The sequence below is a fragment of the Bos indicus genome, chromosome 10, assembly GCF_029378745.1.
Source record: "Bos indicus isolate NIAB-ARS_2022 breed Sahiwal x Tharparkar chromosome 10, NIAB-ARS_B.indTharparkar_mat_pri_1.0, whole genome shotgun sequence".
In the NCBI taxonomy this organism is placed as follows: Eukaryota; Metazoa; Chordata; class Mammalia; order Artiodactyla; family Bovidae; genus Bos; species Bos indicus.
Window position 1 is genome coordinate 49,529,814 of NC_091769.1, and position 18,399 is coordinate 49,548,212.

Here is an 18,399-nt window from a genome sequence, read left to right on the forward strand (position 1 = left end):
GTGTGATTTTAATTTTTATAGATATTGCCAGATTGCCATTAAAAACATTAAACAAGTCCTTTTTTGATTCCATCAGATAAATAGATAAGTTCAAATAAAGGCAAGCAGAAATTGTATTAATAAGACATTTTCAGAATTGCGTTAAAGAGGCAGTTTCAGGAGCAACATTTCTTGCCAAAGTGCAAGAAATTATTGTCTTTGCAAGTGTCAACTACAAAAGGTTAAGACTGTAAATTCCTTATCAGTGTGCATCTATGAATATTTTTCAGAAGCTATTTCTGTTATCCAACTTGTACCACTTCTTGGAGATAACTAACTTCTTAAAACTTATTACCAGTTAAACAATTGCCTTTGTTTATTTGAATCTAAGAATGCCTACCAATACTCATGTCCTGAGATTTAGTGCACATATATCTTTACTCATAAAAAAAAACTCACTTTTATTAATTTTTATCTCAGCCTCATCTTTCGAGACTAAAAATTTCCAGTATTAGTCTTATTCATTCTGCTTCTTAAATATTTTATGATTCTTTGTCAGTCTGGTTCTGTTCAGCATATTCCAAGTGTGGGTTATAGTCTGAAATATGTAAAGGAGAGGACATATTACTGGAAGCTGAGTACCCTTAACTCCTAAAATCTTTTTTTCTTATAGTAAGAATGAATTTTCAGACTATATTTAATTACCAGTTTTCTTGATGGAAAAAAAACTAGAAAGAATGTAAATTTATTAGTCCTAATTTTGCAATTTTTTATGTTCTATAAATAACATATTTGGGAAAATAGTGATACCTGTGTTTATGCTACTTTCAACAACATGAGGTTTTTATTCAACGCTTCTCCCGCCACTAAAAGGTAAAAATTTGCCTTTAAAAAAATTAGTTTCTGGTTATAGATATTTATAACTGAGTTTTAAGGCAGCAAAAGGGAAAGTAGCTTCAAATACAAAAAAAGAAGAAAAAATTTTACCATGTTTAATGTACATAAGTAAATCAAATTCAGTGGGTACAGGTAGACTTGAGATGGGAGCTAGAAGTACCATTTCCAAATGCCACTTAAAGAAGCTACCCAAACCAGGAGACTTTAAAGCATAGGAAGCAAAAAGTTTTGAATTCTGCCTTTTTTTCATGGAAACTTAAGGTAAAAAAGGAGAATGGGTAGTTGACAAAATGAAGGAAGAAAACTTCAAACTATCAACTTAAATTAAATATAATGCTGTAAATGTGGATAGAGAAACCCTGTCAGATGCTTTTGGCTTGCGCCCTGATGAAGATTTTGACAGCAGTGCACACAGAAATGATCTTGATGCACTGCCATTTCATTCTTTGCTGAATGTAGCCAATTTAAACTGCCAGAATTTCTTGACATTTCTACGCTGGCATATCTGAGTCAGCATCTTGTTGCTGCAGCAGCTTAATTAAATTTGCCAGTTGGTGCCACAAGGACAGACATGTTCTCATATTCAGAGAGACAGCTGTGAAGCAGTATTGTTAAGAGTTGCGGACACAATACTGTTAGGTTTGAATAGCTCTCAAGACATTTTCTAGTGAGAAATCAATTTTCTGTAATACATTTCTCCCAAGATCAGCAGTTAATACTCATTTTGTTAACCTAAAATATGCTTATTTTTATACAGTTATTGGAGAAACTTTAGTAGCTAAGTATGTCTTCACCTCTATTATTTTCAGAGCCAATCTAAGCATCCTTATTTTAATTTCCAATATTCTTTTTCTGTTCACTAACCTGCTCTCTTGATTAGTTTTCCATACAGTTTAGTTCTAAAAGAGTAGTCTTGAATACTTTGCTTACTGGGGGGACTCTTAAGTCTTTTTTTTTTTTTTTTTTAAGAGTTTTGAAATTTTTACCATATTTATTCTAGTATTTTAAAGGTGATCTAAAACACATTAGTGGTAGTTTTAGATGGGGTTTGTCTCACCCTTCATCCAGACACTGATATTGGTAATTCTCAGACTTACGAGGCTGAAACTCTCCTACTTTGCGTGACAAATGTTAATAAGAAATAAGACACCTCTTTGCTATGAATTGAAATTCATAGATATTAGTAGCCACAGACATAATACTTTAAAATAATGCCTTATATGAAATAAAAGGAAAATCATTTTTATCATGTACTATAGTAGATGCTACTGCAGTAGAAGATTTAATGAAGTAGTCAGATGCACCAGCTGACATGAATAAAATTGGATTTAAGATAAACTGTATCACAAAAAAATCATAAGAATAAAAGTAAAATTTATTGCTGGATAAATAATAATAATACAATAATAATAACAGACCACACTTATTTGTATATGAGAAGGGAAAGTTTGAAATGACCTCTGAATGTTGTGCAGGACACTACCACACATTATAAAAATCTAGTATTCCTGACCTCTAAATGCCTTCTATTCTATTTTGGGACAACCCAGATACATGCACAGGATTTCAGAATGCTCTGAGGGTTAATACTGTTAGATTGAAAATCATTGCTCTGGATCTTTCTTTCCCCTCCCCTTTCTTCCTCTTAATCCCTGATTTCCATATCCTTAGGATTCTCCCCAGTCACCTAGTCAATATGTTCAGTTTGGAAACCCAAGGTCTCCATAGTCACATTGTATTGATGTACGTATTTACTTCTCTTTCTTCCCCATCCATTTGCCTGATCCACTTGATTATAAAATCCTAGAGAGTAGAGACTTATCGCACTCAGTGTTGGTTGTATGGTTGTATGTCTACTACCCAGCATAGGGCTGGCGTGTGGTAGTCACTCAAAATAAGTACTAATGAATGGAGGAATGAAGAATGAATCAGCAGACATTCATCCTATCATTAGTTTCCCTTCCTTTTGGTTATTGTTGTTTAGTTTGGAACCAAATCATAGGTAGGGTACAGTTACTGTGGTGGAAATTAAAGTTGCAGAGGCTAAGAAAATGTAGTTTTGTGTGTGTAATTTAAGACTCTTATGAAAAATGTAGATTATAACACTGAATAGCAATAACAGAGACAGAATATGTACCAGGTAAGAAATTTGTGTTCATGAACCTTAACTGGGTTAATAAGGTGATTTTTTTTTTTTTAATTGGGGGTAGCATTTTAGAAATAAATATGGTAACAGGTTCTCTGGAGAAGGCAATGGCACCGCACTCCAGCACTCATGCCTGGAAAATCCCATGGACGTAGGAACCTGGTGGGCCCGCAGTCCATGGGGTTGCTAAGAGTTGGACAAGACTGAGCGACTTCACTTTCACTTTTCACTTTCATGCATTGGAGAGGGAAATGGCAACCTACTCCAGTGTTCTTGCCTGGAGAATCCCAGGGACGGGGGAGCCTGGTGGGCTGCCGTCTATGGAGTTGCACAGAGTTGGACACGACTGAAGCAACTTAGCAGCAGCAGCAGCAGCACGCCAAGATTTCCTGTATTCATACAAGACATTTCTATCGACTCAGCCACGTGCATGAGTGATAGAGGATTATACAACTTTTTTCAAACAACTATTGCTTCCATAGAATATATCCACATAGTGTTCAGACTTTCTTTTTAATTCTTGAGATATTAAATGCAGAGGAAACCAGAAAATTTAGAATCTCAATGAATTTGTGAACTGCAAGTTTGTGACCTCATCCTATCCTGTTCCTCTTGGCTTTTGTTCACTACATTAACTGATATATCTTATTGAAGAATTTAAGTATTAAAAAGCAACTTGCATTGTAATAAAATGTAAATCCAAAATACTTGCATATGTAATTGGCAAGAGTGATTAACTAACCCCTCTTCAATAAAGGGGAGAAACTTCCAAACTGAATAACTTGTTTCAGGATATGCCTCTTCCTCTCCATCAGATAATTGAAGGTAGACTTGTGATATGATCCTATCCTACAGAATACTTAATTTATACTAAATGGCTAAATATCAAAATGCAGGTGGCAGAGTTAGATAATAATCCAGAATTTAGTCTGTTAATCACTCTATATTCTCCATGGTGATTGAGAATCATGAAGTTTCATGATAGTAATCTTCTTATGAAAAGCACATATTTGTAAACTGTATTTTTTTTTTCCAGACGTATAGGAGAAAATTTGAATGCCTCAGCAGGTTCTGTAGAAAATGAGCCGACAGTTAATTCAGCAGCTCAAGCAAAGGAAAAAGTTAAAACCACAGTTGGAATGGTTCTTCTTCCAAAACCAAGAGTTCCTTATCCTCGTTTCTCTCGTTTCTCACAGAGAGAACAGAGAAATTATGTGGATTTATTGGTTAAATATGCAAAAGTCCCTCCAAATTCCAAAACTGTTGGAATAAATAAAAATGACTACTTGCAGTACTTGGTATGTATTCTGTTCTTCAACTTCCATAAAAAATATTTAAAAGTTAGGAAGTATTTTAAATTTGTTTTTAGGTATAATAAATATTATTAATAAAAATTAAAAATAAAAGGAATTTAATTGACAGAATATTAATGCTTTAATTCTGTTCTTTATTCTATTATAGTTAAGGCATTTTGCTCTAGTTCTGAGTATATTTCACCCTAGTTCACGTTAAGTACTAGTAGTAGAACTTTACCTTGAATCACTTTAAAATTTTTGTGTAATCATTACTTTAGTTAAGTAGTTTCCGAATTCTCAGTTATGTGTTGCTGTGTTGAACATCACTGTTGCAAACTCATTGTTCATATCTGTGATCATTTCCTTGAGATAAATTCTTAGAAATATAATTACAAGATGAAAAACTATACATGTTCTTAAGGCTTTGAGCTGCAGTTATACATGAGCAAATCGTTCTGCAATAATTTTAAACCAATTTGTATATACCACTATTGTACAAAGGTTTTTCCAGAATATCTTCACTAATACTGAACATATGGGGAAAAAATGGCAATCTCTTGCTTTATATTATAGTGGTTACTAATGAAAATAAACACTTTGCATGTGTTTATAAGCCATTTCTAATTCTTGTTTTGTAACTTGCCTATTCATATGTGTGCTTATTTTTCCATTTGAGTGTTTGTCCCTTTTTATGTTAATTCAGAACATTTTATTAAATTAATGTATTTCTGAAATTATTTAAAATTAATGTATTTCTGTAATTCTGTATTAATGTAATTTCTGATTGTCATGTTAGTCATCAGCTTTTCTCTTTTTGCACAGTTAACTGTTTTGTGATTTCTGCTTTGGATATGATAATTTAAGTTCAAATTATTAATGCATTGATTGAGAAGTGATTGTTTTTAACTAGGCGTCTTATTCCAAGATGTGTCTATTTCTTTTTTCAAAATCAGGAAATGAAAAAACATGTGAATGAAGAAGTTACAGAATTCCTAAAATTTTTGCAGAATTCTGCAAAGAAATGTGCCCAGGATTATAATATGCTTTCTGACGATGCTTGTCTCGTCACAGAGGTAAAGAAAAGTCACATTTATTTAAGCTGCCAAGTGATAGGCAATAGCAGCATTTTAAAATGTGTGATGATTTTCCAAAAGTATATATTAATGTTGTCAAATTAGAGACCAAATTGTATGTAGGTCTTTTATTCATCATGTATTTAAGTGATGGAAATACTAGAAATAATAACACCTCAAAATCAGACACTACAGTATATTCATATATTTTCTTTTAATGATCTAGCTACTGTATTTGAGTTGTATTTTACTCATATGGATGATTTAATGTGATGAACTGATTTGCCTTAGGAGAGAATGGGGTTTAAGGGGTTATCTTAGTCCTTAAAAATCTGAATGATCCTTTAGAACTGAATCATAAATTTGTGTTCACTATCCTCATGGTAAACAGCCACCAGATGATAAATTTCATCAGATAATTTTTTTATTATTATATTTAAATTATTCATGCAGATATATTAGCAAAAATAAAAAAGCATGGAAATCGCTCTGCCTTGCAACCTCCCATCATTTAGTGGACACAGTAAAAATTTAGAGTTGTAGTATTCATCTAAACATATCAACCCTAGTCTGAATTATTTTTAAGCCTTTAAAACTAGTCTCTGTACAAATCAATGTGATACACTTAATAGTATTGAAATCTACACTTAAAAATGGTTAAGATGTAGATTTTAAGGGTATTTTACCACTTTTATAAAATAAACATGTTTATTAACAAAGTACATTATTTGATAGCTAGCAATCAGCTTTAAGTCTTTTTACCCAGATTGACTTGGCAGCACATTGTCTTGTTACGTTTTATATCTCACCCCAAAGACTCATTGATATTTAACTAATTTTTTATTGTTTTCAAATTTTAATTTTATGGTATGAAATGTACCTATGGGAAAGTATTTAGAACAAATATATATAGCTTTCCAACAAATAATTATATAGTGAACACCTTTGTGACTCTTCCAAGTCAAGAAATAAAATGTTACCATTAACCTGAAAGCCCTCTGTGTATCCCTCCTAAATAGTGTTTTCCCTTGTTGAAGAAATAATCACTGTGCCAAGTGACTTCTTTGATAATTTCCATGCCTTAAAAAAATTTTTTTTTGGTCGTTCAGGCTTTCTTTTGTCTGTTTTTAAATTTTATGTGAATTATTATTTTTTAATATTTATGTATTTACTTATCTGGCTGCGTTGAGTCTTAGTTGTGGCACATGGGATCTCTGTTGTGTCATGTGGGATCTTTCATGGCAGGGCACAGACTCTCTAGTTGTGGCACATAGGCTCCAGAGTGTGCTGACCTCTGTACTTGTGGCGTGTAGGCTTGGTTTCTCCATGGCCTGTAGGGTCTTAGTTCTCTGACTAGGGATCAAACTCACATACCCTGCGTTGCAAGGTGTTTTCTTAACCAGTGGACCACCTGGGGAGTCCCCCCTTTTGTACTATGTGAGCAAAATTCTTGCTTTACTCAATAGTATGTTAGTGAGTTTCACGTATATATATGTGTGTGTAGTTGTATTTCATTCATTTTCATTTCTGTACATTTACGAATGCACATAAATAGTATATTCTGTTGATCAACATTTGGGCTGTTTGTACAGAGAATAGACTTACAGACTTGGGGAGAGGGGAGGAGAGGGTGAGATGTATGGAAAGAGTAACATGGAAACTTATATTACCATATGTAAAATAGATAGCCAACAGGAATTTGCTCTGTGGCTCAGGAAACTCAAACAGGGACTTGGTATCAACCTAGATGGGTGGGATAGGGAGGGAGATAGGAGGGAGGCTCAAAAGGCAGGGGATATATGTATACCTATGGCTGATTCATATTGACGTTTGCCAGAAAACAACAAAATTCTGTAAAGCAATTATCCTTCAATTAAAAAATAAATAAATTTTTAAAAATTGGGACTGTTTCTAGATTTGAGCTATTCAAGGCAGTGCCCCTGTGAAAATTGTCAATACATGTCTCTTTGCACATGTGCACACATTTCTACTGGATATGTGATTAGGAATGAAATTGTGGGTATAGTATAGGCACATCTTCAACTTCAATAGATAATGTTAGACTGTTTTCCAAACTGGTTACGCTACTTTACATTCTACCTATCAGGTTTTGAGAAGTTTTCACTCCACATTCTCAACAAACTGATACTTAGTCATGTTAGTTTTAATCAAGCTAAAGGATAGAGTGCTCTGTACAAAAGACTGTATATCTTTTCACGTGTCTTTTGGTCATTTCTTATGAATTGATTGTTCAGGTTTTTCCCTTTATTCTATTGTATTTTCCCTTTTTGTTACTAATCTGTGGGAGTTTTTTGAATATTGTAAATATGAAAGTTTTATGGCTTGAATAGTAGTCCCTCCTTCAACTCAGTTTCACTTTCCTCAGTTTCAGTTATCCATGAGTGGAAAATTGCAGAAATAATTCATCACATATCATTTTGAGTAGCATGATGAACTCTCAGCATCCTGCTTCAGCCCACCTGGAATGTGAATCATCCTTTTGTCTAGCATCTCCCACCCATGAGTCTCTTAGTAACCACCTCGGTTATCAGATGACCGTTGAGGTAACACAGTGCTTGTGTTCAAGTCACCCTTACTTTGCTTGATAATAGCCCAGTAATGCCACTGTAGTGACGCTGGCAATTTGGGTATGTCATAAAGAAGCCACAGAGTGTTTCCTTTAAGTAAAAAGGTGAAAGTTCTCAATTTAGTAAGGAAAGAACAAAAATCATATGCTGAAGTTGCTAAAATTTACATCAGAAACAAATCTTCTATCCATGAAATTATAATGAAGGAAAAAGAAATTTGTGTTTTGTTGCCCCACCTCAAACTGCCAAAGTTACAGCTGCAGTGCTTAGTTAAGACTGAAGAGACCTTGATTTTGTAAGATATTTTGAGGGCCAAGGCCACATGCATATGACTTATTACAATATCACTATAATTGTTTTTATTTTTTTTAGTCTCTTACTGTGCCTAATTTTTAAATTTATCATAGATATATATGGATAGGAAATAATATTTGGTTTTACCCATGATTTCAGACATCCACTGAGGGTCTTAGAGTATATCCCCCTTGGATAAAGGAAACTACTGTATACATTGGATGTTTTTTCCTTTACCTGATAAAACAGTTTCTTTTAATCTACCAGTTACCCCCCATATTTTTTTTTCCCTTTAGCTATCTAATCAAGAACCTGGATCATTTGACCTGTAGACTTTCCTATAGTCTAGATTTTGATAATTACATATTCATAATAATCCTCAACATGTTCCTCTTTCCTCTGTATTTCTTAGAAATTGTCAACTGGATCCAAAACTTGATCAGAATTATAGTCTTGCCAAAGGGATTGAACATATTTAGATGGTGGTGTATTCTTTAATCAGTTGACATATAATGTCTGATTTTGAGATGTTAGGAGCTATTGATGTTTAATGCCTGGATTCATTGATTCACTTGGTCTGCAAAATTATAAGATTCTATTTGCATCATTTATTTTTATTCGTTAGTTGGAATAATTTTATGAAGATATTTTTCCTCATCTACTGTTTGGCTTCCCTTTTCATGTAGAAGAAAAACTGCTAGATTCTTTATCAGTTTTCAAAAACATAATTGGCCCCTTCTTACTTTACAATGGCGATCACTGTTTTTTTAAAAATATTATTAAATCATGAAGATAAGTATATTTGATGGGTTTTAGTCCACTACAATTATCCTTTTTGAAACTCAGATAATACCAGCTTTGAACAGTGATGGGTTCTTCATACTGGCTTCGAGTCATTCTAGAAGTCTTTGAAGCTTGTTTTGTACAATACCTAACTGAGCCCTGGAATCAGGAAGCTCCTAGAGCCTTAGTTTCTAGTGGTATTTCAAGACTACAGTCTGGGCACTGGGGATGCTCACTGCACCTACGTTGATCAGTGTTTCTGAGAATATTTCAGTTTATGGAGCTAGAAAAAGTATATTTTAAAGAAAAAAATGGACTTACCTGGTGGTCCACTTGCTAAGATTCCATGCTCCCAATGCAGGGGGCCTGGGTTCAATCCCTAATGAAGGAACCCCATGCCACAACTAAGACCCAGCATAGCCAAATAAATAAAAGTTTTAAAAACTTTTTATTTTGTATTGATTTATAGCCCATTAACAATGTTGTGAAGTCTCAGGTGAACAGCAAAGGGACTCAACCATCCATGTACATGTATCCATTCTCCCCCAAACTCCTCTCTCATCCAGGCTGCCACCTAACGTTGAGCAGAGCTCCATGTGCATGTTCTTGTTGCTTATCCATTTTAAATATGTCGGTGTGTACATGACCATACCGAACTACCTAACTGACCCCTATCCCTTTCAAACAGTGTATTTTCTCTGGATATATGCCCAGAAATGTGATTGTAGGGTCATATGATAATCCTGTCTCTTTTTTAAACCAACCTGCATTATTATTTTATGTGGGCAATATTTGTCTTCATTTAACTACAAATTTGGACCTTTTTTTGCCTTTCCATCTCCTCTTTTCAAATATACATTCTGAGATCCTCTTCATTATTCCTAAAATGCTTTATGTTCTAGATGTTCCTTTCATGAAAATCTCCTGGTGGTGAACCATCTTCTTTTTTATTTACCTGGAAATATTTTTACTTTGTTCTCATTTTAATAAGATAGCTTTAGTCCATACATGGTTCTAAGTTGACAGTTTGTTTTATTTCTCAGTGTTTGATGATAAAATTCTCCTGTTTCTGGCTCATGTATTATTGAAAAATGTATTGTTTAATTGTCAATTTCTTTTACGGAATTTGTCTTTTCTCTCTGATTGCTTTTTATTTTTGATATATTACAGTGTCATTACAATGTACTTTATAAAAAGAAAATTCTACTTGGTTCATTGTGTCTCTTTATCTGTATATTTAAATTCATAATCAATTCTTTAAAATTCTCAGCCATTTTCTTTTTTTTTTAAACTTTACAATATTGTATTGGTTTTGCCATACATCAACATGAATCCACCATGGGTATACACGTGTTCCCCATCCTGAACTCCCCTCCCACCTCCTTCAGCCATTTTCAATTAATTGCTTCTTTTTCATTTTCTCAAGTCTTTTTTTGGGATTCCCAAACTTATTAGGTTTCAGTCTGTCTTATATTTCTCTTTTTTTGGTGTGGTAAAATATATAACAAAATTTACCATTTTAACCATTTTTAAGGATCGTTCAGTAGCATTAAATACTTGAACACTGTTGTGAATAGATTTTCATCATTTATTCCCAAACTATTCCATCTTCTCAAACTGAAACTATATTCATTAAATAACTCATCATTTGCCCTCCACAGTCCCTTACAACCACCATTCTACTTTTTATTTCTATGAATTTAACTTCACTAGGTACCTTATAAAAGTGGGTCATTACAGTGTTTGTCCTTTTGTGATTGGTTTATTTTACTTAGCATAATGCCTTCAGAATTTAACCATGTTGTAGCTTGTGTCAGAATTTCCTTACCTTTTTTAAAAAATTCATTTTAATTATGGTAAAATACATATAACATTAAATTTACTGGCTTAATCATTTTTTAAATGTGCAGTTCTATAGTATTAACTACATTCATATTTTTGTATGGCCAATCTCCAGAACTCTTTTCATCCTGTAAAACTGAAACTATCCCTGTCTCTGAACTGTTTCTATTCACAACACTTCTGAAACCATTTATGTGGGATTTTTCCCTCATACCAATCGATTCTCCAACTCTTGAGACACTGAGCCTAGAGTTTCCATGACTCACCCCTGCCTTGAGTTCATTAATTAGGTAGAATGGCTTAGAGAACACAGGAAAGTATTTTACCTGCTATTTCCAGTTTAATATAAAGAATACAACTGAGGAACAGCCAAATGGAAGAGAAAGATGCATAACGCAAGTTGTGAGGGAAGAGGCACGGAGCTTCCATGCCCTTTCCAAGCACGCTACCCTCCCAAACCTCCGTGTCTTCAACCCAGAAGCTCTCTGGATCCCATTCTTGAGATTGTTGAGGGGGGCTTCTGTGGGGATTACTTAGTGGTATGCTTGATCAAATCATTGGCTACTTGTGACTAGCTGCCTATGGGCCTTTTGTCATCTTATTAGCATAAAGAAGACATTCTTATCACTTAGGAGATTCCAAGAGCTTTAGGGGCTATGTGTCAGGAATAAGGAACAAACACAAACTAGTTCTTACTGTATCACACACCATTTATTTTCTGTCTCTAAATTTGTCTGCTGTTTAGTTCAGTCACTCAGTCATGTCCGACTCTTTGCAACCCCATGAATCCCAGCACGCCAGGCCTCCCTGTCCATCATCAACTCCCGGAGTTCACTCAAACGTCCATCAAGTCAGTGATGCCATCCAGCCATCTCATCCTCTGTCGTCCCCTTCTCCTCCTGCCCCCAATCCCTCCCAGCATCAGAGTCTTTTCCAATGAGTCAACTCTTTGCATGAGGTGGCCAAAGTAGATACCCCCATATAAGTGGAATCATAAAGTATTTGTCTTTTTGTGATTGACTTACTTTACTTACCATAATGTCCTCAAGATTCATCCAGCTGTAGTGTGTGGCAGAACTTCCTTTCTAAGGGTGAATATTCCATTGTATGTATATGGACATTTTGTTTATCCATTGATAGACACTTGATTTGCTTCTGTTTTGAATAATGTTGCTGTGAATGTGGGTATATATATATCTATTAAGATCTCTGCTTCTCAAGCATTAAATGTAGCACTCTGATGTTCATCTCCCTACCTAATCTTAGAACTAGTTGAGACATTTGCTCTCAAGCCACTTCATGTGTTTCTTACTGCTCACTGCTCCTGTTTTTCCTCATTATAGGTATTTGGAGTTTATTTAGTTATGATTCTTGGAGATTCTTCTCGCTTTTACCAAGCCCAGCAATGCATGAAAATTGCTAGTTGTAACCTAGCCAGCATCTGTGTTATTTGGATAGGAGTGCTGTTCAAGATACTACTTTAGCATATTGCCAGAAGTAGTGTCTGTTAAATGTTAAGCTTGAAACATGTATGAAAATGTATTTTCTCTTTCTGGAGCATAATCATTTTCATCTTTCTTCGTAATGATGTGTACATGTATATGTTTTTGGTGTTTTTAATTTTCAATATACTTTGAGTGTTAAATAATATTCGTGGGTGGGTGATGGGGATCAGCCTGAATCTCTTAACCTCATTTGTTCACTTAGTTGTTTTTCCAACGTAAGTAAATTATTAATTAAAATTTTTAAATTAAATATTTTAAATAAGATCTTTTAGTTACTTAATACCTACCAGCTGTGAAATACCTTTAATACTATGTAATATATCTGTTCAGTTCAGTCACTCAGCCATGTCTGACTCTTTGCGACCCCATTAATCACAAAATACCAGGCCTCCCTGTCCATCACCACCTCCTGGAGTCCACCCAAACCCATGTCCATTGAGTCAGTGATGCCATCCAACTATCTCATCCTCTGTCGTTCCCTTCTCCTCCCGCCCTCAATCTTTCCCAGCATCAGGGTCTTTTCAAATGAGTCAGCTCTTCGCATCAGGTGGCCAAAGTATTGGAGTTTCAGCTTCAACATCAGTCCTTCCAATGAATACCCAGGACTGATCTCCTTTAGGATGGACTGGTTGGATCTCCTTATATGTAGTTCAAGGGCCTCTCAAGAGTCTTCTTCAACACCACAGTTCAAAAGCATCAATTCTGCGCTCAGCTTTCTTTATAGTCCAACTCTCACATCCATTTGTGACCAGTGGAGAAACCATAGCCTTGACTAGAGGGACCTTTATTGACAAAGTATTGTCTTTGCTTTTTAATATGCTGTCTAGGTTGGTCATAGCTTTCCTTCCAAGGAGTAACTTTCCTTCCTTTTAATTTCATGGCTGCAATCACCATCTGCAGTGATTTTTGGAGCCCAGAAAATAAAGTGAGCCACTGTTTCCACTGTTTCCCTATCTATTTGCCATGAAATGATGGGACCGGATGCCATGATCTTACTTTTCTGAATGTTGAGCTTTAAGCCAACTTTTTCACTCTCCTCTTTCACTTTCATCAAGAGGCTCTTTAGTTCTTTTTCTTCACTTTCTGCCATAAGCGTGGTGTCATCTGCATATCTGAGGTTATTGATATTTCTCCCGGCAATCTTGATTCCAGCCCCTGAGTATAGGTATAAAACTGTCATAGATTTACACTGAATTTTTCTTTTGCCATGATTACTGAGTAAACTTACTTAAAGGCTGTGACACTCAACAGAGTTTTACCAAGAAAGATGTTCAGATAAATATCTAATCAAACAGATTCTCCATATTATCCTACATATGCCTTAACTGCAAGTAATATGTGTGTGTATGTGTGTGTTAATTGCTCAGTCACATCCAACTCTTGCTACCCCATGGACCGGAGCCTGTCCGGCTCCTCTGTCCCTGGAATTTTCCAGGCAGAAATACTGGAGTGGGTAGCCATTCCCTTCTTCAGGAGATCTTCCCAACCCAGGGCTCAAAGCCATGTCTTCTGCGTTGTAGGCATATTCTTTACCATCTGAGCCACCGGTGAAGCCCAATTGCAAATAATATCCTGAATTAAATATCAGAGTCATTATTAAAAAGCATAGAATTGAGGGGAAAACTGTGAAAGATAGCAGGGAGAGAAGATTAAAGAAGAGGAGAAGATGAAATGAAATTATATTTGAAAAGGTATTAGAGTAATGATACTGATTTGTAATGACACATTTTATAAATGTCTGAAGGGAAAGGGGATATAAAATATAAAAGTATACTTATTGCTGAAATCTTTTGTGATACTAACTATATTCTAAAAGGTTCAGATTAAAGTTTATTGAGAGATGAAGAAAAAACACATCCATTTGGTCCTCCATGTCTGCCAGTTCTGTGTCAGTCAATATGGATGGCTGATGGTACTATATACCATTTTATGTGAGCCATTTGAGCATCCTCAGATTTTGGTGTCCATGGAAGATTCCAGAGATACCGAGAGACAATTGTATCTTAGATGATAATGTAGTGTGTATGGTTTTACATTATTAACTCCCCTACCCCCTCCAAAATTGCTGTGCTTCTTTGAGTTATTTACGTGTCATCACAAGTGGAATATATTCTGTTTGGGTGAAACAGTGAATTTTCCTTCCTCATTACATTTCCTTGTAAGTCATTAATATTTTGAGAACATTTTAGAGAGAAGAAAATACAAATTAGTTATAACCTTCCTCATTTAGTTTTTAGATTGAAGATTAGAATAACCTGTAAGATAACTACTTCATTAATTCATTGTGCTTGGGAATATTTTTAGGGTATTAAACTTATTTCTAATCATTCATGTAGCTGATTTTATTGCCACAAAGTGTGTTAAAATTTTCACGTCTCTATTTCTTTGACAGTTTCTTAAGTAGCATAGAAAATATGTCTTCTCTAACTTTAAATTCTAGGGCTTCCTTGGTAGCTCAGTTGTTAAAGAATATGCCTACAATGCCGGAGACCCCGGTTCAATTCCTGGGTTGGGAAAATCCACTGAAGAAGGGATAGGCTACCCACTCCAATATTCTTGAGCTTCTCTTGTGGCTCAGCTGGTAAAGAATCTACCTGCAGTGCAAGAGACCTGGGTTCGATCTCTGGGTTGGGAAGATCCCCTGGAGAAGGGAAAAGCTACCCACTCCAGTATTCTGGCCTGGAGAATTCTAATACAATTGCTACTTTTAGGATTATTAAACATCATTTTTTTTAAGAAATTAAGCTAAAAAGAATTGTTATGAAAAATAAGAGTTTGAATCAAATAAAGAATATACAGTATGCCTGAGTTATTAGAAGTTCAGTTAATGAATGAGGCTCATACTTGAAATAAACAATTATATAATCATATGTAACTAAATTATTTTTGTTGCATTGTTAGAGAAGTACAGTAAAAATGAATTTCTCTTAATTTTTAATGTTTAGCAAATTTTAAAAGCTTGTATTGAACAAGTGAAAAAGTATCCAGAATTCTATACTCTCCATGAGGTCACCAGCTTAATGGGATTCTTCCCATTCAGAATAGAGATGGGATTCAAGTTAGAAAAAACTCTTCTCGCATTGGTAAGTTTTGCCATGTGAAAATAAAAATAAACATATTTTTGTCTGAAATATTTATATTTCACATAGAAACATAATTTAAATATATTTCAGTATTTATGCTTAAATTTTGAGCAGTAGCAAGATGTAATTTTTAAAATATGCGATACATATGTGTCCCCTTTTATTATATGGCTACAAGTATTTGATGTTTTAAAAATTATTACTACCAACTTTATTTCTTGATTTTCTTAGTTTTTACCTTTTTTAATGTTCCTGAATACAAGCAAAAAGCCTCTTTAAAGGATTTTACTCACAATCATATTGGAAGTATGTGTGTGGAGAAGATATCTTCTCTTACACCAGGTTTTGACTTGTACTGAATAAAATGAGAGGTTAGAATTTAAAGTGACAGAGAAAATTCCATGGCATCCTTATCTTGGATCCTTTTTTTAAAACACATATATGGTGATTGTCAAGTAAAAACATGAAAGTCTTGTCTTAAGAAGGCTCTAAATTTGATAATTTGCATTTAGTAGAATGAAGAATTTTAAGTTTAATGAAACGATACTTCAGGAAAAAAATACATCACGATTTTTCTATAAAACATCCATTTTTTTCTTATTTAGGGAAGTGTAAAATATGTGAAAACAGTATTTCCCTCAATGCCTGCAAAGTTGCAGCTGTCAAAAGATACCATACCAGCCATTGAAACACCAGAACAAATAGCTGCAGCTATGCATTATGTAAGTAGTAAGATGGTTTGGGATCTTCCTTAAAACTTTATGAGGTAATCTTTTACTTCTCATAAAGTACATGTAAACTGATTGTTCTAAAGTATCCTTTCTTAATTTCTCCCTTCTTCTCATTACTTAGTCAAAGTTTCCAAAAGTATAATCAAGTAACAAGTCTTACGTTGTTTTTCAGGACATTAGTGAAGACCCAAATGCAGAGAAGCTTGTTGCAAGATACCACCCTCAGATAGCTTTAACTAGTCAGTCATTATTTACCTTATTAAATAATCACGGACCAAGCTACAAGGAACAGTGGGAAATTCCAGTGTGTATTCAAGTAATACCTGTTGCAGGTGTGTGATTTGCCACATCAAGTAATGCTTTCAAAAGAGGAGTTCAAACAGTTGATTTTAAGCTCTCTAAATACAGGTGGTCATTTGTCAAATACAAAAAGCTTAAGTTTTGATTTAAGGTTGATATAAATTTGACAATTATGTTCAGGAGAACTTTTTATTACATAGTGCTGCTCTAGAATTGACTCTCATAAGTGAGTTATTAGATCTCTAGGACCTGTATGCATGCTAGGTTTGTGAGAAGTAGAGAAAAAAATTATAGTTTAGGGTGGCCAGAAACATATGAAATGGGAAAGGTTCTTCTGTCTTTCACTGAAATGAAAGGAATGTAATATTTTATTAGACAGTCTCAAATGGATTGGTTTCTAGGGCTTGTTTACTTACCTATTATTGGAATTCAGATTTAAAGTAAGTCTATACTTATAAACATAGTCTCTCTCTTGATGGTAAAATTAATATTTACACATGAATTCTGTATAAAATATTTTTTCCTTTCTGTTTTTGTTCATATGTAATAGATTTTTGTATCTTCTAGAATTAATATTCTTATATGTAATAGCACAGTTCTAGTAAATGAAGGACTGTGTCTAAAAATAAAACTACAAGTTAGGGTTAAATATGAAATATTCTCTGGTAACCATTTTATCACTTTTTGAAAGTATAACTCAAGAGTAACTGAGTAATAATGACAGTAAAAGCATAATATTAATAATAACAGAAAATCCTCTAAAAACTTGTTAGAAACAGAACATATTTTTTTGCCAGTAAGAATTTCTTGCCTTTACATCTCTAAGAGTCTTTGAATTTCTTCATGTTCAAGGCACATGTATGGGACATGTGCTTCCACTTTCCTATCCTGTGTCTCTCTGTTTAGTAATTCTTCTGTTGTACATCCTATATTGTTTTATTTTTTTATGACTACTACAAATTAATCACTCCTATTCTTTTTCTGTTTTAAGGTTCAAAACCAATTAAAGTAATTTATATTAATTCACCACTTCCCCAAAAGAAAATGACAATGAGAGAGAGAAATCAAATCTTCCATGAAGTGCCTTTAAAATTCATGATGTCCAAAAATACATCTGTTCCAGTGTCTGCAGTATTTATGGACAAACCAGAAGAATATATATCTGAAATGGATGTATGTAACACTTTATTTTTTTTTTCCTTAAGAGAATGTACTTGTTTATCCTTTTAAAGTGTAATGTTTTACTACAAGTCTCTAAATCTGGTAATTAAAAATATAAACGTTAGATTAAAAGTTAAAGTTGAACCCCTGGTGGATCTAGACTTTAGACAGCTATTTAACCTCCTTCAGCCTCAGTTTTCTTCTATTATGGAAGAAGGATGATAAAAATTACTGCTTCATAAAATTACTGTCAGGATTAAATTTGATATTTATACATAAAATGTTGAGCACAGCCTTTAGTAGTATTTATATACTAAGAACTCAGTAATGGCGGTCAGTGTGGTAATGGTTTTATTTAATTGGTTTCATTAGTATTCAATAGTTTTTAGGTATGAAAAGGATCAGATGAGTTTGATGCAGAAAGTATTTAGCAGAATTGTTAATCCTTATTAGTATATACTTATTATCTATGTGACCTTAGGCAAACTATATAATCTGTGTCTAGTTTGCTTATCTATAAGATGGATATCATGATAACCTGGGCTTCCCAGGTGACTCAGTGATAAAGAATCTGCCTGCTGCTGCAGAAGACACAGGTTCGATCCCTGAGCAGGAAAGATCCTCTGGAGGAGGAAAATGGCATCCCACTCCAATATTCTTCCCAGGATAATCCCATGAACAGAGGAGCCTGGTGGGCTACAGTCTATGGTATCACAAAGAAT

The 18,399-nt window shown here is 34.2% G+C and overlaps 1 protein-coding gene across 10 annotated transcripts in view; it reads left to right on the plus strand.

The window, feature by feature from the left end:
- ICE2 (interactor of little elongation complex ELL subunit 2) overlaps positions 1-18,399 on the plus strand; it is an 84,165-nt gene that overhangs the window by 20,451 nt on the left and 45,315 nt on the right. For 9 of the 10 annotated variants that reach the window (XM_070796648.1, XM_070796647.1, XM_070796646.1 and 6 more), the window contains 6 exons: positions 4,059-4,320; positions 5,271-5,390; positions 15,348-15,485; positions 16,091-16,207; positions 16,389-16,548; positions 17,508-17,689. In XM_070796648.1, coding sequence (XP_070652749.1) covers positions 4,059-4,320; positions 5,271-5,390; positions 15,348-15,485; positions 16,091-16,207; positions 16,389-16,548; positions 17,508-17,689 — 979 coding nt within the window. The remainder of the gene's footprint in view (positions 1-4,058; positions 4,321-5,270; positions 5,391-15,347; positions 15,486-16,090; positions 16,208-16,388; positions 16,549-17,507; positions 17,690-18,399) is intronic. The other variant, XM_070796654.1, reaches the window with a different exon arrangement.